At 42.7% G+C, this 27,059-nt stretch overlaps 1 protein-coding gene across 1 annotated transcript; it reads right to left on the bottom strand.

The window, feature by feature from the left end:
- Positions 1-919: 919 nt before the first annotated feature.
- MUCL1 (mucin like 1) lies at positions 920-4,502 on the bottom strand. The gene is made up of 4 exons (XM_072797525.1): positions 4,289-4,502; positions 3,773-3,808; positions 1,978-2,067; positions 920-1,111 (listed from the first exon to the last, which is right to left on the bottom strand). The coding sequence occupies exons 1-4, from the start codon at positions 4,344-4,346 to the stop codon at positions 1,071-1,073; spliced, it is 225 nt and encodes a 74-aa protein (XP_072653626.1). The 5' UTR covers positions 4,347-4,502; the 3' UTR covers positions 920-1,070.
- Positions 4,503-27,059: the final 22,557 nt, after the last annotated feature.

Below are 27,059 nucleotides of genomic sequence, written 5' to 3'. Positions count from 1 at the left end.
GTGTTCAGTTGTCGAAGCCCTCCAGCCAAAACCAACCAGGAGCACAGCTGTAGCTCAGGAGCTTGGGATCATCATCACTACAGTGGGGGACATCATGCACCGTGGTGAATTGCAGAGTGCTGTCTCAGCTCAAGGGTATTAGAAAACACTTACACAGGAATTGGGCTTGTGTTAGGTGACTTAGGGGAGGTGGTAGGGAAGCAGGCCTCTGCCCGGGGTTGGACGCTGGCAAGGATCATGAGTGTGCTGTGGCTGGGGATATAAACAAATCTTTGCTAGAAGGAGAAGACACTGGACTGAGGCAAAGCTGTGACAGGTAATGAAGCAGCATCACTCATTAACTAAGAAAAAAGGCTATTGGTATTGTGGACTTGGCAACTGACATTGCTTTTGTCTGCACAGAAACAACACTGGGAAGTGAACTTGCTCTTTGCCTGCTTCATTACAGTCCCTGAGTGCCCGTGACTGCCGCTGGCCTTCTGTGACTTTGTATGTGTGCAACGTGAGAACACCATTTCCTACCCTCAGCCCAGCTCAGCCCTAACACCTCCGAAGCCCTGCTGTGCCAGGCCAGTTCCCAGATGGCAGGACTGCTTTCTTGCATCTCACCTGCTAAGTCATTGTGGTTAAGAGACTAATCATGGCTCAGTTCATAGTAGAGTTTGGTGAAATACAAAATAGATGTTGTTGCCTAATGTATACTGATTAGTGCATTCAGGTGACAAAAGCCTCTAGGCTCTAGTGATGGGCCCAGGAAGTGTATCATATATTTAAAAATTGGGTACACATGACAAAGTCCAACTCATAGTCACACGGGAAGGACAGGATAATATTCAACGAATCTGTCACTGGGATTGATGGAATCATTGGACCACCACTCACCAGCCCCTTAAAAATATACAATTTTGATGTTGCTCAATGTTGTTCTTTTTATTTTAAACAGAAAAACTGATTAGGGATAAGAGACATTGGTACACATGGTAAATCGTTGGATTAAATCAAATGAAGGCATAAGTGGCCGAGCCCCACAGGATCAAATGCAGATGCCTCGGAGTAATTCCATCTTACAACTATTTCAACCCAAATAGGTGATGCAACCAGTTCAAGAAGCCTGCAAGAGAATAAAATATATTGTCAAGAGGGTTTCACAAAAAGATGAATAATGTGGCTTCTTTCCTGGGCATCTGTGAGGAGACTAACAAACATCAAATGGCACTGACTTCCGAGGTGTCAAAGGAACATGACATGTTTGCCCAAAGAGAAATGGAATTTGCAGCCCTGGGTGGGAGCCTACGAAAACTGGAGGTTTACATTGAACAGGAAGTAGGCCAATGTGCATTAGTTTTCCCTCCCCATAACACAGAGCAACTCAGTCCTTTTTCCCTCCACTGGCTGCCACTACACATCCTTGAACAGATGCCACGTGATGGCCCGGACACTGAATGAGTAAAGGCAATATTTGAAAAAGGTTCCTCCGAACTTTGATTGTATAAATACCAACCCAATCTCTCTCATGTGTTCAGGGGGGAATCTTTCTTTGTAAGTTCTCAATGTCTTCATCCTTACAGTGTTTACTTAGTAAATGAGATTTAAATTACATTGATATGCAAATTGTATACTCCACTGCCTGATATATGTCCACAGTCAACAAACTTTGTGACCCATGTTACATGAGTGTTGAAGGACAGGAAAGACGAACCAGGACTAGAAAGACTACTGTCTTGGTCCTGTCATGAAGGTGAAACACACCCAGAACTACCCTGAATAATACTTAAAAGTTTCTGCCTCAAGGAAGCCTCAATTCCTCTGAGATATCTGTGAACTTGATATATAAAACTGAAAGCAGTGAGAGAATGAAGAAAACAGAGCTTTCCCAGGGCTCTTCCCTCTTGCCCTGAAAATAGAGTTTACCCTAACAATAGAGACCCCAGGAATCCAGGAGCCCCATAGAGAATCCTATAGATGAGCTAGACTTACTTGCTGAAGTGGTGCTTTGAGCAGCAGTGGTCGTGGAGGCAGGAGGAGCTGCAGTGCTGGCAGGAGCTGCAGTGGTGGCATCAGGAGCAGCTGAAATTAGGAGGAAGAGATCCAGCTGAGACACTTGACTCTACCCCAGCAACCAAATTTGTCCCAAGCAAGCGTGGAGGCACAGTCCTCCTTCTCAATTCGTCTCTGCAGATGTCAACAACTCGGTCATACCCTTAGCCTGCCTACCCATCCTCCTTTGGACTCATCCTTCCTAGCCCTGCCCATGGTGCGACAGAAAGAATTCCAGGCTTCTCCACAAGGTCTGTGACCCTAAGAGAGGAGACAAGCAGACACTTTCTCCCAGGGGCGAGCACCAAAGACCAAACCCACATGAGCTCCTATTTGCAAGAACCCCGGCTCAGGGCCAACAGGACAGTCCCTAGTGGGCTGTCTCTCTGGTGCCCTCCCATGGTCTAACTTGAGCCCTTCGGTTTCATCTGCAGCGTGCATGAGTGTGAGTAGTGGAATAACCTGTACAGGAGAAGAGAAGAAAGAACAAGTTCATGTGTCTCAGATTCGAGCAATAGGACCTCCTTTCTTTGAAAGAAGCACAATCTCTTCCTCCAGGTTCTGGCCTGAAACAGGATTATATTTGTCCTGCCTGTTCCTTGACTTGGACTCCATCTCTTACAGATGCATCTAGGAGAACCGCATTAGATGTAACAGGGGACATTAATACTATTGTGGCAATGATACGAGTGAGCAAGTGCCCCATCGATCATCTCATGTTCAAAGGATGTGTGGCAAGATTGGTAGCAATTATCGCTCTCTACGCCTTACACCAGAGCTCCTGACAGGCAGCCACAGGCAGACCCTACATCTGTGAGGTGCATCTGCCTCAACAAGTGGACAGCTCACTCTCCATGCCCACACTGGAGCCATGCTGTGTCAGTCCTCCTTCAGAAGACGGGGTGTTTTTTGAATTGTCCCCCATGGAGGTAGGACATACGGTTCAGTGTGTGAGGTCTGATGCAGTCACTGCCCTTTGACCAAAGGTCATAGGTCCCCAAATGTGGAGGCCAAAAGGAGAAAACATCCTCATGTCTGCTTGAGCACAACACATATAGCATTGGACATATAGGACACTGCGGGAGAAGCCCAAGAAATACTTAGGCTTTGGTCCACAACATTGGTTTCAGGCAAAAATAAATAAATAAATAAATAAATAAATAAATAAATAAATAAATAAATAAAATAAAATAAATAATAAACCACACACAGAGAAGCCTGGGATAAAGGCATATATACTGTTAAAAAGAGCAAAGCTTAGGGCCTTCCTTCTACTTCACCTCTACTCTCCACAATCCATATTCCACGCTCCCATGTGCCCCTAGTGCCCACATCTCTACATGACCTTCAGTATCTACATTCTCTTCTGTCAAACTGAGACTCATTCACCCCTCTTTTTACACCAGCCATATATTTGGCGCTTTAAATTTTGGTAACCAAAAGACTTTTCATGCATCTCCCCAGATCACAAATTCAGACCACATTCCCTGGCATTTCTGCTGAAGGACAATGAATACCTATTCTACAATTTATATAAACCCATGCTAAAGACTTTGTATCCTCTATTAATATATGAGAAATCAGAGATTTTCTATGTCCACAATGAACTTTAGAAACAGGAATGTGCTGCCCCAGGCTTTTGCTTTGGAGTCTCTGTACTCTGTCCCCCATGACTGCCTTGACACGAGGTTGGGGTGGAAGACGGTCGTGACAGGAAGGTGCAAGTAAGACTTACCAGTAGAGCTATCAGATGGAGCACTTGTTGTATCCTCTGAAAGAGAAAAAGAAAAAATAGATGTAAGCTGAACAACAGTTTTGGGTGTAGACAAAAGCGACATTATGGACTTACTGGGGTCTTTCACAGCTGAAGAACCCAGGGCTACATGGCTACACATGTTGAAGACAAAGAGATGTAAAGATATGAAACTCACAAAAAGGTACCAAAAAACATAATATGTCTATTATTGCTTTCCTGAAATCAACCTCTGATGACCCTCCTAAACAATGTTAAACTAACACTGAAGTTGTGTTCCAAGGTTAAAACTGAGCAAAGACCAGACTGAATTGTCAAAGCTGAAAGTCAGAGTCCACTCTATTTTGAGTGGTCAGTCGAATGGGGTTGGAACAGGATAGTGAAGTGGAGGACACGGGTCAAGCATTCTAAGCCCCTCGGAACCACAATCCACAGAGACCTTGTATCATGATGTCCTCTCACTCCAGACCTTATGTTCAGGTAAGCATCATTACTTACGGCCTGAGACCAGGAAGGTGGAGACTGCCACCAGGACCATCAACGCCAAGACCTTCATGCTGGTGAATGGATCAGCAGGGAGCACAGAGAGGAAAGCGTCAGAGCTCAGGAGAAGGTAGGACTCTGACTCCAGCGTTGCACATCCTGACCTTATATAGGCAGAGTGCGCCAATCAGGAGGTGCCAGATCAGAATCCGGGCTAGATGATGTTGGGAAATGTGGGTACTTGGAGAAACCACTGGAGAGTCAACAGCACAGCCAGAGGCTTTCTTTGGAAAGATCACAATCTCAGTCCCTTGATTATGACACAGCTTTCAAGTCAAGAGTTTCCTATATTAAACATTTTTCTGGAAAATAAACTTTGCTTCCAGGCTTCCTCTAACCTTGTAGGATAGAGTAGCACCACGATAACCTGCCCTGTAGGATTGTGGTGCTCCTTTAGTACACATTAGAAGTTGGATGCCCACATCTTGCTTAGCTCAGGGTTTCCTCAAAACAGAATGATGGGGGTATGGCAGCGAGCTCTCAGAACCATCCACCTGGGGCAGGTTGTACCTTCCTCCTGCGGTGACCTCCCTCCTGTACGTGGAGACACTATCATCTGACACTCATACACAGCGAACCCACACCAATAGGATCTCTTTGAATTTAATACTTCTTTGGAAGAATTCAAAGGTAAAGAGAAAGTAAATAAAATATGAAATGAAAACTTGTTATTAATGCAGCCATTGAACCAATGCACTCATGCAACAAATATTTATTGACTACTCTACACATAAAAAAAACCCCCAGTGATGAACAAAGCACATAAAAATTCCGTGTGATACATGCAATTGTAGAGCTTCATCTCTTAAAACCTAAGCAACAAGGATGAAAGGGGTGGCAGGAAGGAGAGTAGAAGGAGGAAGGAAAACAGTGTGTAGTTTGTAAAGTGGTGAGGCCTAGTAAGTAATAATACAGGAGAGACGGAAGGAGAGTATCATGGAGACAGAAAATGAGGTTCTAATCTTAGATAAGTCAGCCAAAAGGGCATTACAGTAAAAGCGATTCTAGAACAAAGCCTTGAAGATGCTGAGGAATCAATCCTGTTACATCTTGGGAACCTGTGTTCCAAGGAAAGGAAGGAGTAGGAGCAAGTCCCTTATTCCTTCAGGTCTCTCTGCAGGTGTTGAATAGGGCCTGACCCTGCACCAGGACACATCAAACCACAATCCCTTAACTAAGGCAAATCCCAGCTAGATAAATGCAACAACGAAGCAACAACTCCACATTTACATCACAACCAAGTGTGGGACCCATCCAGGTCTCCAACGAAAGGCACTGAACAAGTCTTGGAAAACGCAGAAACGATGCGAAATCACGACATTTTAAATGTCCCTTGGCAATTAAATGACTCTAATACTTCAAAAGTTGTTATTGTTCATACACAGGATACCTTTTTGTGACAACTCAGTGGGAGAGTCTCTGTCCTATGAAGCAGCACTGAACATCGATTTCCTCTTTTCTTTCAAATATACGTGATATTTAACACTGTGTAAATTTAAGGGGCGCTACGTGTTAATATATGTTCATATATTGTATGTTTGCCATTGGAGCATTACTTACCATGTCTGTCATGTTCCTAGTGATCATTTCTGTTTAGGAGTTGGAATAATTAAGTTCTACTCTCCTAACAGCCTGGTGATTGTAAGAAAATATTTTCTATTCTGTGTCTATCACTATATCATGCATTAGGTCTCCAGGGCTTACAAATCATCAGGGAAATATGAGTCAATGGATAAAGAAGCTGTGGTCTATGTACACAATGGAATATTCCTCAGCCATCAGAAACGACAAATACCCACCATTTACTTCGACGTGGATGGAACTGGAGGGTATGATGTTGAGTGAAATAAGTCAACCGGAGAAGGACAAACATTATATGGTCTCATTCATCTGGGGAATATAAAATATAGTGAAAAGGAATAAAGGGGAAAGGAGAAAAAATGAGTGGGAAATATCAGAAAGGGAGACAGAACATGAGAGCCTCCTAACTCTGGGAAACGAATTAGGGGTGGTGGAAGGGGAGGTGGGCGGGGGGTGAGGGTGACTGGGTGATGGGCACTGAGGGAGGCACTTGATGGGATGAGCACTGGGTGTTATTCTATATGTTGGCAAATTGGCACCAATAAAAAATAAATTTATAAAAATTAAAAAAGAAAAGACAGTGAGATATCACCTCACACTTGTTAGAATCTCATCAACAAGACAAGGGTTAAGACGTGTTGGGAAGCTAGTGGAGAAAGGAGAACCTCAGTACACAGTGGGAGGTAATGTAAATGGGTGCATCCACTAAAAAAAAAAATGAAGATATTACAAAAAACAAAATTGATCTACCATGTGTTCCCGCAATCCCTCTTCTCGGGTTATGCCCAAAGGAAATGAAAACATGATCTTGGAGAGGGAGCGGCCTTCCCATGTTTATTCTAGCATTTACTTTGTAGCTAAGATAATAGATATAACTATGTGCCCGTCATGGGCGGAGGGATAAGGAGCATGTCCTGTGTGTGTGTATATATATACACGCACATATGTACGATATATAATTTAGCCACGAGGAAGGACAGCTGCCATTTGCAAGAAAGATGGACCTTGAGCACATTATGTTGAGATAAATCAGACAGAGAAACACAAGCGTTGCGAGGTATCACTTTTATGTTGAATCTACAAAAGGCTAACTCATAAAAACAGACGTTAAGGCTGTTGTTACCCGGGTTGGGGTGTGAGAGACAGGAGAGATGTGGTTTGAAAGCAGAAACTTACAATGAGGAGAAAAAACACCCCAGACACCTCTTCCTTCTTTCGTGTGAGACTCTGAGGCTCCGGAGCCACTCGGCTTACCAAGGCATGTTGGGGGAGCCTCATCGGGTAGATGGAGAGCGGCAGTGGGAATCCCTTACAGGGTGCTCTGCTCTCTGAGGCAAGGGGATTTAACACACACACACACACAATCTGAAGGGAAAGAAAAAAAAAGTTTTTTTTTTGTTTTTTTTAAATGGTGAAAAAGAAAGTCGCCAGGAAGTCAAGGGGCTCTAGGATCACCCCCAGTGTGGAATACGCCCCAGCAGCCCACCACCCACTCATGGCCTCTCAACAGAAGCAGACTTGCCCTGAAGGCTCCCCCAGCACGTGGCTCTGTATTGAGCACCCTCTGTATGCCTCCCACCACGCTGCCAGGGCAGAGGCCAGGAGACTCACCGGGTGCAGTGAAGGGGATGCTTGGTTGGCTGATGACGGAAGACGGCAAATGTGCCTCATGTAGGGTCCACTCTGGACTTAGAAACACACAGTGGGTTAATCAGGGGAAGTTAGTACAAGGGAACCTGAGTTCTGGTGCATGAGTGACTCTGTGGAACCCCGACCTGGGCCCCCAGGGCTGAGGGAGGGCAACAAGGAAGGACGATGGCGGGAAGAGGCCTTCTCCCTGACACTGTGGTCAGACCTCAGGCAACAAGGCTAGTCCCACCCACTGGATGGCAGAGGTGTTCCCTGATTTTTCTAGCCTGAAGCTGGGCCCCAGGGAACAACCCCGCACACAGAGTGCAGGGAGAGGAGACAGTCAGCACCCCCTGGCCTGAATGTGCAGAGAGACGGGGCTCAGGGTGGAGGTGGGCACGTAGGGCCTGCAGGGAGACATGGGCTCGTGGGACCCCCAGGCCACTAGCAGGGCCTGCTGGGGGACTTGGGACTGTGCAGGAGAGGGGTCCTTGGGATGCAGGCGCCCTCCGAGAGGGCGCTGGAGACTGTGGTGCCCACCCGGACCGCGTGTGCAATGCCCCCAGGACTGGCCGTGCTGGCCGCGGGGCTGGGGCAGGACTCCTCCACACGGTCCCACACCCCAGCCGACCACCGTGCTGCGGCCACAACCCCGGGAAGCCCCTTCCTCCTGCAATCTCTCTCCAGCGGCCTCTGCTCAGACGGTGGGGGCCGTGCTCACTGTCAAGGGCAGCCGAGCCCGAGTCCTCTGCCCTGTGGCGGAGCCTGTGCTGCGGGGCGGGCCTGGAGGTCGAGGGCACTGAACTGCCCACCGACACAGCAGCACAGGTACAAATGCCAATAACAGGGAGCGTCCGATTCCCAGGGTCAGTGGGAGGACCCCAAGTCCCCACCAAGGGTTCCACCAGCACAGACTGATGTTCTACTGTTGTCCATATCAGTTTCCACAATAAATGTACATAAAGAGTTATCAGAGTGTGTTTTTCTGACAAGATGGAAATTTCCATGACACTGTCATGCTCCTAACAGTATTTTTTAGCATTATCCTTTTAAGAAGCGTCTACAAACTGAGTTATTATATATGTGAATATTGGAAATATGCTCCCAAATACCAACAAGTTTTTTTCATTAAAACAAATGACTATATATATATATATACTGGGAATGCTATATCAAAATTAGACTGAGATAATTTCCACACCTTTAATTTTGTGCAATTATGTGACCTCTATTTTACTTTAATATATTTTGGGGAAATCAAAGTTAGGTGCTCCTGGTTGGTTAAGTTGGTTAAGCATGTAACCCTCGATTTTGGCTCAGATCATAATTCCAGAGTCCTGTATCCAGCTCTGTGCTGAGCATGAGATCTGCTTGACGTCCTCTCTCTCCCTCTTTACTGCCCCTCCCCTGCCACTCTCACTCTTAATAAATAGATGAATGAATAAATAAAATCTTTAAAACCAAACTTCTATGTATATGTATATATACTTCTATATATCAGCCAATGTAGCCGATTTCCTTGTGCCTCAGAATATTTATTCTTACTAAGAAAATACAAAGATATATATGTATCCTAGGAAAGTCAAATCCATTGTGCATCCCAAAAACATTTAACTACTGCCTTTCCCCAAAACTTAATATTTCTCCCTCTGCCTGTGTCTCTGCCTCTCTCTCTCTCTCATGAATAAATAAAATCTTAAAAATAAAAAGTATAAAAAAGGATAAGATGAAAATAAATGAAATAAAATAAAAATTCATGAATTCATATCGGTAAAAAAAACTTAATATTTCCATTATAAAAATTAAAATAGAAGTATGTATAAGAAATAAAAGTAAAACTAACCGGATTTCCTAACACAATGCAATAATTGAACATTTCCTAACCCTTTATATGAATATGTGAACACACCCTTCTCCACGCCTGGCATCCATACTATCACTGCTCCCACTGTCAAAAAGCAAATATTAAATGAGTTTGCCCACGTGCTCACTCTCATATGCAAATATGTGTCTACACTAATGTATGTCTATGCCCGCTTCTGTTTTACAAAATGATATACAAAGAAAGGAAAACATGGTATTCCAAAATGGCATTATGTTCTAGACCATTCTTTTTTAAAAAATGTATATATATTTTTTTATTTTATTTGAGAGAGAGAGAATGCACACTAGGGAAGAGGAGGGGCAGAGGGAGAGGGAGAAGCAAGCTCATTGCTGAGCTGATGAGGGTCTCATTTCCAATGTCCTGGGGTCAAGACCTTTTTTTTTTTTTCCTGGGGTCAAGATCTGAGCCAAAGGCAGACCTTCACACAACTATGCTACCCAGGTGCCTCAGATCATTTTTTGCTGTGCACTCACTCCACTTAGTAGAAATCCAAGTCAGCCACTACACGTCTGCAGCATTGTTTTCTCTGGCTTTCCTATATCAGCACCTGCTGATGGGAATCCAGGTCATTTCTAGTGTTTTGCTGCTACTAATCAGGAAGCCATTGATATGCTTTGTGTTGTAACCTTATGTACAAAGGTTGCTGTATCTATCAATGCTTTAGGTCTCCAGATGGCTTTTAATGAAATCATATACATGTTTTAAATTGATTTTTTAAATTTATTTTTTATTGGTGTTCAATTTGCCAACATACAGAATAACACCCAGTGCTCATCCCGTCAAGTGCCCCCCTCAGTGCCCGCCACCCAGTCACGCCCACCCTCCGTCCACCTCCCCTTCCACCACCCCTAGTTCGTTTCCCAGAGTTAGGAGTCTCTCATGTTCTGTCTCCCTTTCTGATATTTCCCACTCATTTTTTCTCCTTTCCCCTTTATTCCCTTTCACTATTATTTATATTCCCCAAATGAATGAGACCATATAATGTTTGTCCTTCTCCGATTGACTTATTTCACTCAGCATAATAATTGAATAGATATTTTCAAATTCTTTTCCCAGAGGACACTAAAAATTATTATTAACAGAAATGAAATAGAGGAGCACGTTTTCCCAACCCTCTCTGCCACCAGTAACACACTCAGCATTTAACTCTGCATATCTGGTAGGTCAGAAGCAGTATTTGTCATACGTACTTGCATTTCCTGATTACAACACACATGAGCATGGAGATCTATTTGCTGTCCACTCGAATTTTCACTTGCAGGATTTGCTTTGTCAGATCTGTTCCTTTATTGTGTCTTCTGTTCTTAACACGTAAGGAGTTACACCACATGAGAAATATTAAGATTTTCATCTTTCTTAAAATCATAATGGTCTCCAACCTAACATATATGTATATTTTATTCACAATATACTTTCATGTGTTTTTATTCAAAGACTGATATCACATTTATTATAATTTTTATATTCAAATATATGTAATGGGGTCAACTAAAATTTGTGACACTCGAGCACACACAGATCACAGCTCTCTAATCCCTGATTTTCACAATGGTCACGAGGTTGGCCCTGGTCCCCAGTGCACAGTCTATTTTGGAGCATATATAAAAGGGAGATAGTAGGTGTAAAATCAGAGACAAAATCAGAAAAGCAGCCTCACCTAAAGACAAAGCCATAGAGAGAAGCATCAAGGACTCAGTCCCAAACCAGACCCCTCTCCTCCCACCATACACCACCTAGAAGGTGGAGGCCTCTGTAGCCATCCTGGGCTGCCACGGGCACGGACACACAACTGAGTCTCAATAAAATAGTTAACCAGATACAGACTGATGGAGGCTAAAGAGAGGTCCTAGGGCAATCGGAGGGCCAGTAGGATGGGGAGTCAGCACCAAAGGTATCATCTTGTCCCTTTCTGGCTTCAAGGAGCTGAAGCACACACCGCGCAGAGTGAATCTCCAGGCTGAGAAATCTGAATGCGCGCCAGGTGCCAGATACAGACGTAGCATGTTTCTACTCTGTTCAGTACTCGTGACCGCTGTCATATGTTACTGCCTTTCAGTGTCAACCTCAACATTGCCCATTCCGAGGAATCTCTGGTGGCTTCCAAACTGAAGTACCCCTCAGCTATGGACACATAACTTGATTCTATTCCCATCATAATATTTATCACTACCTGATGTTTTCTTGGCTCTTTGTTTCTTTGCTCTTGGTTTGTCTGGTTTTCTGCCTCCCCTTCAATAAATAACACCTAAGGGAACAAAAGGTTACTTCATTTTACTAAATTCATAGGACTCAGAAGGGATCCAAGGACATAGTAAGTTCCAGAGAAATGTGAGTTAGGAACACATAAATGAATGCAATATAAATTCATGTGATAAGGATCAAACAACAAAAAAGAAGACTTTCCTTTAATGAATAGGGAGGGATATGAATAGTATTTTCATACTTTATTATGAAAAGTAAAGAGAAGTGGAAGTGGGCATTTCGGAAAGCAGAAATCAGGCTATGCCTGTGAGTTATGATATACAACAGACGAAGAAGACATAGGCAGGCAGGAATCCCATAAACAAAATTAACTAAGAGTGAGTCAGGTCCAATGGTGTGTAGCTACAACAGCATTTTACTGTCTCAAATCTCTACGGTCAAAGAAATCTGGATATACGGAGAGTTACATAAAAAAGCAACATGCATGTGAGGGGAAAATGCAGGCTCCACACGTACAAGGGAAGCACAATCATTACTCAGCTGTACCTCAAAACCTCACAAATACTTTGTTAAAAATTCAGGGAGATTCCTTATTTTTATTTATTTTTTTTTTTTTTGGAGATTCCTTCCAGACCTTCTTTGTGTCTTTATTCATTATCTGAAGCCAGGAAAGATCTCTCCTAAGCAAAATTCTCCCCCAAACTGGCTTTTTGTAACCAACAAAAGGAACTTTCAAATCTTTCCCTAATTCTCCTTCATTTCCCAAAGAGAAGTCATCCCACTCATGGCCTGATATCAGTTCTTACCATGACCATCTCCATCCCACCAACTGTGAATGACTGCTCCCTTCTGGAAAACCTGAGACAGCCACAAAATGCTCTCCTGTGAAGCTGAACATTCACAAGAGTGATTGTTCCCAAATTCAGCACTTTATTGTTATCTCTGTCTAGAAATACCTCATTAACATGTTCCTTATTGTTCCTTATTGTATTTTCCTTTCATTTCTTTTTCTGGAGGTCTTCCTGTTTCTCTCTGCACCCCTCTCTTGTCCAAATGTCTTTGTCCTACTTGATTAAACTATAGCTCCCATCATCCTTTGACCACTTGCAATCTTTGCTAAATAATTACCTTTAATTATTTAAATGTTTCAGGCTGTACAACATTCTCAGGCATCCAAAATGCCCTTCCTGGAAATTTGAAAACAATGACGCTTTGAGGGTGTCCTCCTGGACATCGTAGGAAGACACCTTTCTGAATACAGTGTTGGGGGCACCCTGGAACACTTACAGGAGCCTCCTTTTCCCTCCTGTTCACCCCACTGTACTCTCACTCTTATTCCATCAATCTTTAATCGTCTCATTACCCTCCTGGACATCTGACAACACTCATACTTCCACAGGTTCCTTCCTGACACCTTAGGGCAGTATCATTCCGAATATGGTGCCAAGCAGACCTTGAAATTCGATCAAGATTCCGTCTTCCTACTCCCCTCCTTCTAACCTGACATTTACCTTCTTAGGCTTGAATCATCACACTTGCTGGATGTTGACTTTGCACATTGGCAACTCTTTGTTGAAAAACCTGTTCAAGTTTCTTGGACACACTGTGGTAATTTTTATCTGGCATTACTGTCCATCTGTTCAGCACCACTGTCCAAAATTCAACACAAAGACTCACAGCCTTTGATGAGAAGAACAGATTCTGGGGTGATATTAATTTACACCAAAACCGCAAGAACACATGTTTCAACAGGAAATCTATACTGCATCAAGCCCTGACTCTAGAACAGTTTCATTTTGAGTATAGACAACAGATAGACTTTAGAAATCCACACGAATTGGCTTCATATGTTTCATCATTTACCTTTCCTGGGACATAATATCCCCTTTGTAGTACTCTGGAGGGGAATGCATAACCCGAATCTCCTTTGTGAAAATTTTTAAAAATTCAAAGTATGAGATTTTTTTTTCAAAAACGGCACTGGGTGTTATTCTGTATGTTGGCAAATTGAACACCAATAAAAAATAAATTTATTATTAAAAAAACAGTTAAGGGAAATGTATTCTTCAAATTATCAATGTCATGAAACATTTTTTAAAATTTGAATGCTATTTGCCAACACATAATATAACACCAGTGCTCATCCAGTCCAGTGCCGGCCTCAGTGCCCATCACACAGTTGCCCCAACCCCCCGCCCACCTCCCTTTCCACCACCGCTTGTTTATTTCCCAGAGTTAGGAGTCTCTCATGTTCTGTCATCTACACTATTTTTTCCACTCATTTTCTCTCCTTTCCCCTTTAATACCTTTCACTATTTCTTATATTCCCCATATGAGTGAAACCATATGATGATTGTCCTTCTCTGATTGACTTACTTCACTCAGCGTAATACCCTACAGTTCCCTCCATGTCAAAGCCAATGGTGGGTATTCGTCTCTTCTGATGGCTGAGTAATACCCCATTGTATACATAAAGCACATCCTCTCTATCCATTCATCTGTCGATGGACACCGAGGCTCCTTCCACAGCTTGGCTATTGTGGACGTTGCTGCTGTGAACATTGGGGTGCTATCTTAAAATTTTTCATCAAAGGAGTGAGAAGAATGAATTTGGCATAAAGATTTCGAGAGCTGGGCTGTCATTACACAACTGACCACTTGAGAGAGATGCTTGATAACGTTGGTGGTCGGACAGTGGCCCATAAGGGTGGATTCATTCATAATTACAGAATCCTCTGCTTTTATCTTCCTCCACCACAGTTGAAGAGTAACCACAGCTCATTGCTAGTTACCTGTTATCAATTGTGTGGGTTATTTTTTTTAACAAAATTTTCCTGGTCTCAGAAATCAAATCCTGATCCTCACTGACAGTATTTTTAGCTGACTTAATTCTTTCCACTTACGCCCTGACTCTTTAACCTCCTACCAGTTTGTGGTTGTGGAAGGCCAGGTAGGGCACAGCTTGTCAGCAATCATCATGAACACTTTGGATTTTGCTGAAAGATTTTTAAGCCATAAGGATTGAGATCGGAGGAGCGACATGAACATGACACGATTAACATTCTCACATGATTGTTATGGCTAATTTTGTGTGGACGGATTATGAAGAGATGGTATGTGTGCAAGAAGAGCACACAGAGCTATTTCAGACCACCTAGGGTGATGACCGGGTCCAGGAGAACATGGAAGTGATGAGAAGTTGTCTGTGTCTGAATGTATTTTCAGGATGGAGCTTAAGGATACCTGACAGGTTGGATATGGGTTGTGAAAGAAAAGAAGAGTCAGGCATAGTCTAGAGGTTTGTATGGGAACGACTGGAACAACAATGGTATCATTAATGAAGGTTGGCTGTCTTCACAGAGCCATATGTAGATGCACATACTCTAGGTGGAAGGTGAGGTAGACAGTAGAATGGCCTCCAGGACGGCCTCAGGTCCCAATCCCCAGGACTGTAAATATGATAACACCCTGACGAATATGTTGTTCTATGGCAAAAGGGACATTCCAGTAAGGAGGGTTAGTATGGTTGACCTTCAGATAGGGAGAGTCTCCCGGATTATCTGGCTGAGCCCAATGGAATGACGTGAGCCCCTGAAAGCAAAAGAGGAAGGCAGAGATGGACGACAGAAATAGATGAGGCACATAAAGGTTCAAGTGGCCTTTGCAGCTTTGACAGTGAAGGGGAATCACCTGAGCAGGAAGTGAATTCTTCGAGCCCCTGAAGGAGGTTGCAGGTAGATTGTTCCCAGAGTCTCCAGAAAAAAGCATAATTGCTCCTGTCTTGGTGTCTGCCTTGTTAGGCTCTAGTCAGAGAATCCACTGAGCCAAGCTGTGTCCCACATTTGCATGCAGGGAAATTGTGAGATGCGTATTGTTTTCAAATGTTAACTTTGTGGGGGTTTGTGACAGAAGCCATAGAAAGGGAGCACGGGAGGAAAAAGCAAGTCTTCCAAACAAGCCTTAGCAACGTGTCCTCCTGGGCTCTGTGGTTTTCCCCAGGCCGTTTTATTGCCTCTTTTGGGCTCTGTTTGCTTCCCACTTCCCACTTACTGCCTACACACCTGGGGAACCTGACCTATTCACAAGGAAGATTATTCTGTTCTGACCGCAGGTAAGTCGTTTTGAAGTTGGCCCAGTCAACCTGTTGGCAGCGTGTCCGTCAGCCCCTTCCCCTGAGCTGACCGCTTCACTGTGCCTTCCTCCTGCTGCTCAGGGTCTCCCTTCAGGGCAGGTGATGGTCACGCTCCTGCGTAGTGCTTGATCCTCAGTGTGGTCCGTTTCAGCCTTCCTGTAGGAATCTGTTGGTCCCTTTGGAACACTATTTCTGCCAACCCCTACAATTCAGTCTTTCACCTTAATGCCTGCTCAGTACCAGCGTGTGGGGTTAGACACTGACACACTTCCTTGATCCCTGCGGTGACGCCCCTTGGCCATGTCTTCTCTCGTTGAAGTCCTGCCTTCATGGTTTCAGGCATAGTCACTGACAAAGATGAAAAAGATCTCTTGGACTCAGTCAGTTCTTTGGCTGATGGAATTCTTCTATAGAGTTTTGAGTTGGAGCTATCCAGGCTTTGCCTGAAAATCTCCAGCGTGGCATGACAGCAAAAACGTACTTCACCTTAGGAGGCTTCCTAGTGCGGTGCACACTTTCTAACATGAGCCCCAATGATCCATACTCTTGTGTAATCCCATCCCTTTGAGTGGACGGCACGTGGGACCTGCCTGTAACTAACAGAGCATGGGAGGGATCATGTGATGTTACTGCCTCGATTTGCTTTGCTCTTGGATTGAAGGGAGGGATTCTCTTGCTGGCTCAGAGGAAGCAAACACTGATGTTACTTGGTGCTGATGGAGAGAACGATGAGGCGTGGAACTGCAGTTGACCCCTGGGACCTGGTGTGGCCTCCGCCAACCGTCATAAAAGCTGCTCTCTCAGTCATACAAACTCAAGGAAGTGAATTCCATCAACAAACATGTGACATTGGAATAAGATCAGGAACCTCAGATTAAACAAACCTTGCCTGCCACCTTGTTGGCCACCTTGTGAGACCCTGCAGAGAAGACCCATTTTTTTTTAGTGCCTGAACCCTTCACTCTGGAACCTGTGAGACAATAAGTGTGTATTGTTTTAAGCCACATGACATTTGTGGTATTTGTTATGCAGCAATGGAGAACTAATAAGACTGATTTTAGACTCCTAGTGTGTTCAGACATAAGGTCACTTGAGTACCCGTGACTAGAGCTTTGCTAGCTTTGGAATAATATTGCCTTTTTCATCTGAGTATGATGAATGTTGCCCACTATCACATTTTTTATTGAATATTGTGCTGAACGTCCAAGCCACTTCAATAAAGCAGGAAAAGAGGAAGAAGGAGCAAGCAGGTTTGGAAAAGAATAAAGTTAGTATCATTTATTAAAGAACATATGGTATATAGAGAAAATTGGAGATTATTAGTTGGGATTACTAACAAAATATAGTAAGATAACTGAGTATGAAGTCAGTGTACTAAAGCATTTTTCTTTGTTCCTTTTTTGCTTTACCAGAAGTAAAGCAATAGAAATTAATTTGAAAAAAAAAAGATATTATTACAGATTCAAATGGATGAAATAGCTAGGAACATATCTAATCAAACTTTTGCAAAACTTGCCCCTAAGAAACATTGAATATTATTGACATAAGTTAAAGAAAAACCTAAATCAGAGGAACATATCATGCCTGTGGACTCATAAATTTGAAGAAGTCAATTATTTTCAAATTGATATATGTTTTGAGAACAACTTAATAAGAAATCCCATTAGGTATTTTTATAGAAATTGACAAGTTCATCTTAAAATTTACATGTATAGACAAAGAAATCCTGGAGGAATAAGAAGGTCGCAAAATTTACAAGATTTTTGACCAGATATGAAGACCTATTGTCAAGTTTATCAAAAGACAAGACATAATGCTAACTGATTATGTGAAAAAAATATGGGAACCCTCTTATGGCATAAGCAAATGAAAATTGATCAGCCACCATCTAAAACTCTATCGAGTTTTCTCAAATTATTAAAAATAGTACTACCTTAATATCCAGCGAATTCACTTCTGGGTATTTATTAGAGGGGAAAAAATCACTCTCTTGAAAAGAGTTTTGTACTGCCACGTTCATTTGAGCGAATAGGTGAGAAATGGAAGCAACCTAAGTGTCCATTGACAAATAAATGGATTTTCAAAAATATTTTTAAAAAGATTTTATTTATTCATGAGAGACACAGAGAGAGGCAGAGACACAGGCAGAGGGAGAAGCAGGCTCCTTGCAGGGAGCCCGATGTGGGACTCGATCCTGGGACCCCGGGGTCATTACCTGAGCCAAAGGCAGATCCTCAATCACTGAGCCACCCAAGTGTCCCAACAAATAAATGTGTTAAGAAAATGTGGGATCCCTGGGTGGCGCAGCGGTTTAGCGCCTGCCTTTGGCCCAGGGCGCGATCCTGGAGACCCAGGATCGAGTCCCACATCGGGCTCCTGGTGCATGGAGCCTGCCTGCTTCTCCCTCTGCCTGTGTCTCTGCCTCTCTCTCTCTCTCTCTGATGTGACTATCATAGATAAATAAAAATTTAAAAAAAAGAAAATGTAATAAATGTACAAATATTATTCGGTCATAAAAGAGAAGCAAATCCTGCTATTTTTGACAACATGTATGGACCTTGACAGAATTATGCTAAATGACATAAGTCAGACAGAGAAAGATAAATACTGAATGATCTCACTTACACGTGTTATCATAAAAATTGAAATACTGAACCCACAGATACAGAGAATGGATTTGTGTATACATTATTGGTGTATAGGAATGCAAGAGACCTCTGTGTGTCATTTTGTATCCTGTGATTTTGCTGAATTCCTGTATCAGTTCTAGCAACTTTTGGGAGGAGTCTTATAGGTTTTCTAGATAGAGTTAGTATCATGTCGTCTGTGAAGAGTGGAAGCTTCACTTCTTCTTTGCTTATTTGGATACTTTTTATTTTTGTTGCCTGATTGCTGAGGCTAGGACTTCTACTATTATGTTGAACAGCAGTGGTGGAAGTGGACACCCCTGTTGTGTTCCTGACCTTAGGGGTAAAGCTCTCAGGATGAGATGAGCTGTAGGTCATTTGTATATGACCTTCATGATGTTGAGGTCTGTTCCCTCTATCCTTACGTTGTTGAGTGTTTTTATCAAGAAGATATGTTGCCTTTTGTCAAATGCTTTTTCTGCATCTATTGAGAGTGTCATATGGTTCTCATCATTTCTTTTATTAATGTGGTGTATCACTTTAATTGATTGGAAAATATTGAACCACACTTGCAGCCCAGGAGAAAAATCCCACTTAGTCATGGTGAATAATCCTTTTAATGTACTGTTGAATCCAATTAGCCAGTGTCTTATTGAGAATTTTTGCATCCGTGTTCATCAGGCATATTGGTCTGTAATTTTCCTTTTCAGTGGTGTCTTAGTCTGGTTTGGGGATCAAAATGATGCTGATATCATAGAATGAGTTTGGAAGGTTTCCTTCTATTTCTATTATTCAGAAAAGTTTTAGGTGAACAGGTATTAGTTGTTCAAGTGTTTGGTAAAATTCCTCCGGTAAGCCATCTGGCTCTGGACTCTTTTTTTTGTTGTTGTTGTTGGATGAGTTTTGATGACTGATTTAATTTCCTTGCTGGTTATGGGTCTGTTCACATTTTCTATTTCTTCCTGTTTCAGTTGTGGTAGTTCATATGTTTCAAGGAATTTGTCCATATCTTCAAGATTGCCTAATTTGTTGCCATTTCATTGATCATAATATTCCTTTTTTAAAAAAAAATTTATTTGATTTATTAAGTTTTTATTTAAATTCTAGTTAAGATACACTGCAATATTAGTTTCAGGTGTAGAATTTTTTTTATTAAGCTTTCAATTTTATTTTATTTTTTATAAATTTATTTTTTATTGGAGTTCAATTTGCCAACATGAAGCATAACACCCAGTGCTCATCCCATCGAGTGCCCACCTCAGTGCCCATCACCCAGTCACCCCCACCCCCCCGCCCATCTCCCCTTCCACCACCCTTAGTTCGTTTCCCAGAGTTAGGAGTCTCTCATGATCTGTCTCCCTTTCTGATATTTCCCACTCATTTTTTCTCCTTTCCCCTTTATTCCCTTTCACCATTTTTTATATTCCCCAAATGAATGAGACCATATAATGTTTCTCCTTCTCTGACTGACTTACTTCTCTCAGCATAATACCCTCCAGTTCCATCCACGTCGAAGCAAATGGTATTTGTCGCTTCTAATGGCTGAGGAATATTCCATTGAATACATAGACCGCAGCTTCTTTATCCATTCATCTTTCGATGGTCACTGAGGCTCCTTCCACAGTTTGGCTATTGTGGACATTGCTGCTAGAAACATCGGGGTGCAGGAGTCCCGGCATTTCACTGCATCTGTACCTTTGGGGTAAATCCCCAATACTGCAATTGCTGGGTCATAGGGCAGATCTATTTTTAACTCTTTGAGGAACCTCCACACAGTTTTCCAGAGTGGCTGCACCAGTTCACATTCCCACCAACAGCAGCAAAGGAAAAAGTGGTGCAATTCTGCAATCCATTTAACTCATAAACATAGAACCCTAAGTAACTATGGCCAGCCATTCATCGGATCCTTGATTGGGTAGTCCTGAAATCAGACATGTTCCTGTAGAAAGAATTTTAAGTGAGGCTGTCTATGCACTTATCAAGAATAAAGAAAAGTGATTGTATCCAACAACGGCAGGGAAAATCCTTCGGCAATGCTAATCCACTTTGGCTTTTCAGAGATATATACATCTAAAGCAATAGCAGACTAGAACTGAATTCTTGTCTATACTGTAAAATATCAATTGTGCAATTACAGGAATTCTGGTGATGATATTAAAAGTGAAATAACCAAAACACACATACAGAAGGCCCCGTTTTATCAACTGGTGTGAGAAGAAATTTTAATAAGAGAGAACCTATAACTTCTTTCTGGAAATGTTTTCCCACCAAATAAGGGCTTTCCCCCTATTATTTAAGGAGCCAGATGAATTAGAAGCCGTAGAAAGAGGCAGCTATAGAATTTGATCTTCCAAGTACCCCATTTACCTTTATTGAACTTAATCATAATACTGTAGAATTGCTATGATCTCACTAAAGGATTTCTATTGCTGTCAGTTACAACCCCAAATGCATTTTTATTCTTTATACTGGGTGCATTGTCTGTTTTCTTTATAAATGCAGTACAATAAACAAATTATTTAATAACCTAAAAAAAAAAGGAGTTCCCCTTTCCCCACATCCTCTCCAACATTTGTGGTTTCCTGCCTTGTTAATTTTCCCCATTCTCCCTGGTGTGAGGTGGGATCTCACTGTGGTTTGGGTTTGTATTTCCTTGATGGCAAGTGATGTGGAGCATTTTCTCATGTGCTTATTGGCCATGTCTGTGTCTTTCTCTGTGAGATTTCTGTTCATGTCTTTTGCCCATTTCATGATTGGAGTGCTTGTTTCTTTGCTGTAAAAAAAAGACAACCTACAGAATGGGAGAAGATATTTACAAATGACGTGTCAGATAAAGGGCTAGTTTCCATGATCATAATATTCCCTTATACTTGTTTGTATTTTTTTGGTGTTTGTAATCTCTCCTCTTTCGCTCATGATTTTATTAATTTGGGTCCTTTCTCTTTTCTTTTTGATAAGGCTAGTCAGGGGCTTAGCAACCATGTTAATTCTTTCAAAGAACCAGTTCCTAAATTTGTTGATCTCTTCATTTTTAAAAAATTTTTATATTATTACTTTCTGTTCTAATCTTTTTATTTTCCTTTTCCTGCTGAATTTAGGCTTTGTTTGCATTTTTTCCCAGTCTCTTTAGGTATAAAGTTGAGATTTTTCTATATACCAAAGTTTCAAACTGTTGTGATTTCATTTTCATTTGCTTCCATGTATTTTTAAATTCTTCTTTAATTTCTGGTTGATCTATTCATTTTTTAGTAGGATGATATTTAACTTCCACGTATTTGTGGTCCTTCCAAATTTTTCCTTATGGTTGACCTCAAGTTTCATAGCATTATGGTCTGAAAATATGCCTGGTATAATCTCAGTGTTTTTGTATCAGTTGAGACCTGATTTGTGACCCAGTATGTGATCTGTTCTGGAGAATGTTCCCTGAGCATTTGGAAAGAAAGGGTATTATGCTGCTTGAGGACGAAATGCTCTACATATATCTGTGAAGTCCAGCTGGTCCAGCGTGCCATTCAAAGTCCTTATTTCCTTGTTGATCTCCTGCTTAGATGACCTGTCCATTGCTGTGAGTGGGATGTTAAAGTCCCCTATTATTATTATTGTATTTTTATCAATGAGTTTCTTTAACTTTTTAATTAATCGACTTATATAATTGGCTGCTCCCAAGTTAGGAGCATAAATATTTACAATTGTTAGATCTTCTTGTTGGATAGACCCTGTTATTGTGATATAGTGTTCTTCCTCACCTCTTATTACAGTCTTTTGTTTAAAACTCTAATTTGTCTGATATAAGGAAGACTACTCCAGCTTTCCTTCCCATGGATTCTCCACCCCTCACTTTCAATCTCGAGGTGTCTTTGGGTCTAAAATGAGTCTCTTGTAAGCAACATATTGATAGGTCTTTTTAAAAAATTGATTCTGATATCTTATGTCTTTTGATTGGGGCATTTAGTCCATTTACATTCAGAATAATTATTGAAAGATGTGAATTTAGTGCCTTTGTATTATCTGTACAGTTGCTGTTCCTGTAGATTATCTGTTCCTTTCTAGTGTTTGTTATTTTTGGTTCCTTTTTCCACAAAAAGGGTCCCTTTTAATATTTCATGCAAGGCTGGTTTAGTGCTTATGAAGGCCTTTAGTTAGTTGTTGTTGTTGTTTTTTTTTTTTTGTCTTGGAAACTCTATCTCTCCTTCTATTTTGAATGAAAGCCTTGCTGAATAAAGTGTTGGTTGTATATTTTTCCCATTTAGCATGTTGAATATATCATGCCCATTCTTTCCGGGCTGCCAGGTCTCCATGAACAGGTTGGTTGATGTGTCTACCTTTATAGTTTAAGGACATTTTCTGTGGAGTTGCTTTCAGAATTCTCTATCTTTGTAGTTTGCAACTTTCACTATGATATGCCATGGTATTGACCTGTTCTTTTGATTTGGGGTAGGGGGTAGTTCTCTGTGCTTTTGGACTTGAATGCCTGGTTTCCCCCCCAGATTAGGGAAGTTTTCAGCTATAATTTTCTCAAATAGATGTTACACTTTTCTCTGTTTTTCTTCTTCAGGAACTTTGATACACATATTATTTTGCTTTATGGAATCGTTGAGTTCCCTAAGTCTACCTTCATGGTCTAATAGTTTTCTTTCCTTCTTTTTTTCAGCTTTATTATTATCCATAATTTTATCTTCCATATCACCTATGCTCTCTTCTGTTTCTTCAGTTCCCCTAGTGATTATATCCAGTCTGTTTGCATCTCTGGTTTAGTATTTTTTATTTCAGCCTGACTAGCTTCTAGGTCTTTAACTCTTCAGCAACGGTTTCTCTGGTGCCTTCTATGCTTTTTTTCAAGTCCAGCTAGTAATCTTATACAGTTGATCTAAATTTTTGTTCAGGTATATTTCTTATATCTGCTTTGAGCAAGTGCCTGGCTATAATATCTTCCTGACCTTTCTTCAGAGGAGCATTCCTCCATCTTGCCATTTTGGCTGAGCTTCTATCTTTTGTGTGTTATGGAAGCCTATTATGTTTCCTGCACTCAGAGTAATACTATATTAAAAAGAGATCATACACTGTCCAGGGCCTGGCAGTTCTTGAAGAACTTGAAGAATTTCTGGTGTATTTTCTGTGCACCCCACCATGACCTTTTGGCTGCTCTTTCCCACTGGCCTGTCTTCAGCAGAGCTCCTTCTTGCTTGCAGTAGGGGGGTGTTTGGACCTTTATCTAGATATGCTTTGATTTGTTTGTTGAAAGTAAGAGAAAGAAAAGAAGGACAAACATTATATGGTCTCCTTCATTTGGGGAATATAAAAAATAGTGAAAGGGAATAAAGGAGAAAAGAGAAAAAATAAGTGGGAAATATCAGAAAGGGAGACAGAACATGAAAGACTCCTAACTTCCTAACTCTGGGAAATGAACTAGGGGTGCGTGGAAGGGGAGGAGGACGGGGGGTGGGGGTGACTGGGTGGTGGGCACTGAGTGGGGCACTTGACGGGATGAGCACTGGGTGTTATTCTGTATGTTGGCAAATTGAACACCAATAAAAAATAAATTTATAAAAAAAAGAAAGAAAGAAGAGAGAGAGAGAAAGAAAAGAAAAAGAAAGTCTGATCCAAAAATAAGAGAAAAGGGAAGAAAACAAACAGATTAAAAAAAAGAAAGACACACACACACACAAAGCAAAACTATAAGCCTAAAAAAATTAAGAAAGAAAGAGACTATAGGCCTGACTCTAAAGAAAAAGAGAGGGAAAATAATAAACAAAAAGAAAAGACAAAAAGAAGACTGATCCAAAAAAAGAGGAAAGGAAATGGAAAAAACAAAAAAAAAATTATATAATTCTGATTCAAAAAAAAAAAAGAAGAAAGAAAGGAAGGAAGGAAGGAAGGAAGGAAGGAAGGAAGGAAAAGAAAGTATAAAAGGAAAAAACCCACAACCACCTGGTCCTATTTCCACCAAAACTGAAGGGGATGCTATGGGACACACTGAATGGCCAGTAAACTTGGTGAATAAAGAAGCTTGCCTGTGTTGCTCCTCTGGGGCAGAGGCCTGCTGTGCTGTCTCAGGATCCATCCTGCTGCAGTAATTAAAAAAAAAAAAAAAGAAAGAAAGAAGCAGTTACCATGCACAAAGGGCAGGGTGCCGGTGTTGCTCTCTGATGTCCAGCAGTGTTTAGCCTGCGTCCAATGAGATCTCACTCCCTGGGCAGGGGAATCTCACACCTCCCTCTGTTCAGGAAGCCCTCTCAGAAGTGAGGCCCTTCAGGGGCTTAGAGCCCGGTCTCCTGCTCTCCTGCATTTATCTCTGGTCAGGCTGGGACTCAAAGCTCCAAATCTTAAAGGAGCTGCCATCACTTGGATGCGCTCCCTCCTCAGGATTAGAGGCTCCCTGTACTCTGACTAGTGCTCTTTGTCCCAGAAAACCAGGCCCCTGGCTGGGTAGTGTGCAGATTCTATGCTCTGACAACACAAAAAGCAGTGACCCGGTGACCCCTCCTCAGCACACATCTTAGTCCCCCCGCCCTCTCCCCCCCCCAATGAAAGGCCTTCTTCCTGGCGCCTGCAGGGCCTTTTGTCCTTGGAGAGGATATATACCCTCTTCCAAATGTAATCCGGGAAGGGAACCTCCCAGGGCAACCCCCGAGACCCCTGCACCTCTTTGTGCCCGCTCTCCATTTGGAGCCTTCCTTCTCTCCAGGAGCAAACCATAAAGCTCCGCTCTTCCAGCAGCTCAGAGTTTGAGCTACAACGTCTTCAGGAAAAAGAGGAAATAAACAAATCATATAAATAAACCTAGAATGCTAAATAGTATAATTCTGTGGAGAAAAATGATAGCAGGGAAGAGAGCATGGCTCTGGGAGCTTTACTAAGATTACGGTGCCTGCGCCCCCTGCACCTCCTGCACCTGCCTAACCGCCAACCTGGTACGCTTCCAATCCATTTTTCCTAAAGTGGGCGCCCGCCCTGCCACCCACTCGGTCCTCGCATCCACATGGGAGAGGCGGGAATAGCAGATTGGCCTTGGGACTGTGAGCAGTGCTGTTGCTGCGATGGGTCTGGAGCCCTGTCCCATCACGGGGATGCGGGGATGTGGGGATGCAGGGATGTGGGGACGAGGGGATGCGGGGATGAGGGGATGAGAGGATGTGGGATGCACAATGAGGGGATGAGGGGATGGGGGATGCGGGGATGAGGGCTTGGCGCCTGGTACCTGGGTCGGGAGCAGGAGGACTGCAGCGCGGCAGGTGCTGGAGAGAGCCAGGCCGAGAGAGGAGCAGGGGTGCCTCTGTCCCCCAGACCAGTAATGAGTGTTACCCAAAGGGTTCTGGTTACTGGCCAAGGTCTTGGGAACCTGCCCAGGCAGGGGCCAGCAAGCAAATGCATTGTTTTCTTCCCTCCTCAGTGACGGTCTATGTGGATCCAGGAGTCACGGACCCGAGGACGTTGTCCTGCCGTATCCTGCCCCAGGGGGCGAGCGCACCTCCAGCCACACACACTTTGCACAGGTCTTCAGTTCCCCTGTAAGGAACCTGGCAACGCTGAGTGTGGCGGCTGCCCCTTCCTGCAACGCCAACCCAACTCCTCCATGAGATGAGATGGGTTCAGATATATTGTTGCTCAGGCTCTTTCACATGGAATAATGTCAGATTCGTGTGTTCTCTCTCATGGCCGAGATGGCCTCAACGTTCACCTCAGCTGGACCCCGGTTTGCACAGGTTCCCCCCACCCCCAGCGATGCTAGGCCCCAACCTCTGCTTTCTTACAGCATTTAATTTAAAAAGCATGTACTATAAGTCCTTCCTCAGACCCTTTGGGCTACCAATCTTCTCCCAGCCTCATCCCAATTCTACAACCCAGGCAAGCGTTTCTCTAGGAACTGAGAATCATCTCTCTGAAATTTAATCAAAGAACATAGGCCTTTATCTCCCAAGTTCAATGAAGGGAAGGAGCCTACCTTAAGCTGGGCCCTTAGCTCCTAGTCTTACAAAATGGCCAGAAAGTGGGGTTCCTGGGGCAGGGGGGGCTCAGGGGGTGGAGTGTCTGCCTTCAGCCCAGGTTGTGGTTGCGGAGTCCTGGGATCCAGCTCTGCCTGCTGGGCTGCCTCTGCCTGCTGCTCGGCCTACTTGTGTGCTCTCTCTGTCAAATACATAAATTCTTAAAAAAAAAAAAAAAAGAAAAAAAAGAAAAGAAAAATATGCCAGGAAGCTTACTTTTCCTCTAGATAAGGCCAGTCAGCAAACACGGGGTCTAAGAGCTCCCCAGCCCAGCTCCTAAACTCTCTAGTTCCTTGTTCTTCCCAAGCTGGACAACCAGACTTGGTCAACGCTCCGTGCTTTCTCCCCTCCGGTTGGCGATATTATTGGAATAAAATCAACCTCTGCCCGCTCATCCTATCTGGTAGATGATTTTTTTCTTTGACACTAGTGGTTATGCTTTCCCTCAAATCCCTCTCTTCTGGTCTTTGCTATCTTGCAACTTATTAGGCAGCTGAGTAATACATTACTGGAAGTGTGTGTGCGTGTGAGACCTCTCCTAGTCTACAAAAAACTTAGAACGGGTCTAAGATGCTCTGTACACGTGCTGCCTGGTACAGTATTGTAGGTGCTCAAGGCCTGTTTGTCAACAAAATATTTTCCCTATGACCCAAACCACAACTGCTAATTCTTTTAAAACACGACAACG

This window comes from Canis lupus, chromosome 25, assembly GCF_048164855.1.
Source record: "Canis lupus baileyi chromosome 25, mCanLup2.hap1, whole genome shotgun sequence".
Taxonomy (NCBI): Eukaryota; Metazoa; Chordata; class Mammalia; order Carnivora; family Canidae; genus Canis; species Canis lupus.
The sequence above is the reverse complement of the archived record's forward strand: the minus strand, read 5'-3'. Positions and strand labels throughout refer to the sequence as shown.

Coding starts and splice junctions, on each gene's coding strand:
- MUCL1 (XM_072797525.1), bottom strand. CDS start 4,346: ATGAAGGTCTTGGCGTTGATGGTCCTGGTGGCAGTCTCCACCTTCCTG. Junction 2,068..3,772: donor TCCATCTGATAGCTCTACTG/GTAAGTCTTACT, acceptor TCCTAATTTCAG/CTGCTCCTGATGCCACCACT. Junction 1,112..1,977: donor TCAAAGCACCACTTCAGCAA/GTAAGTCTAGCT, acceptor ATTCTCTTGCAG/GCTTCTTGAACTGGTTGCAT.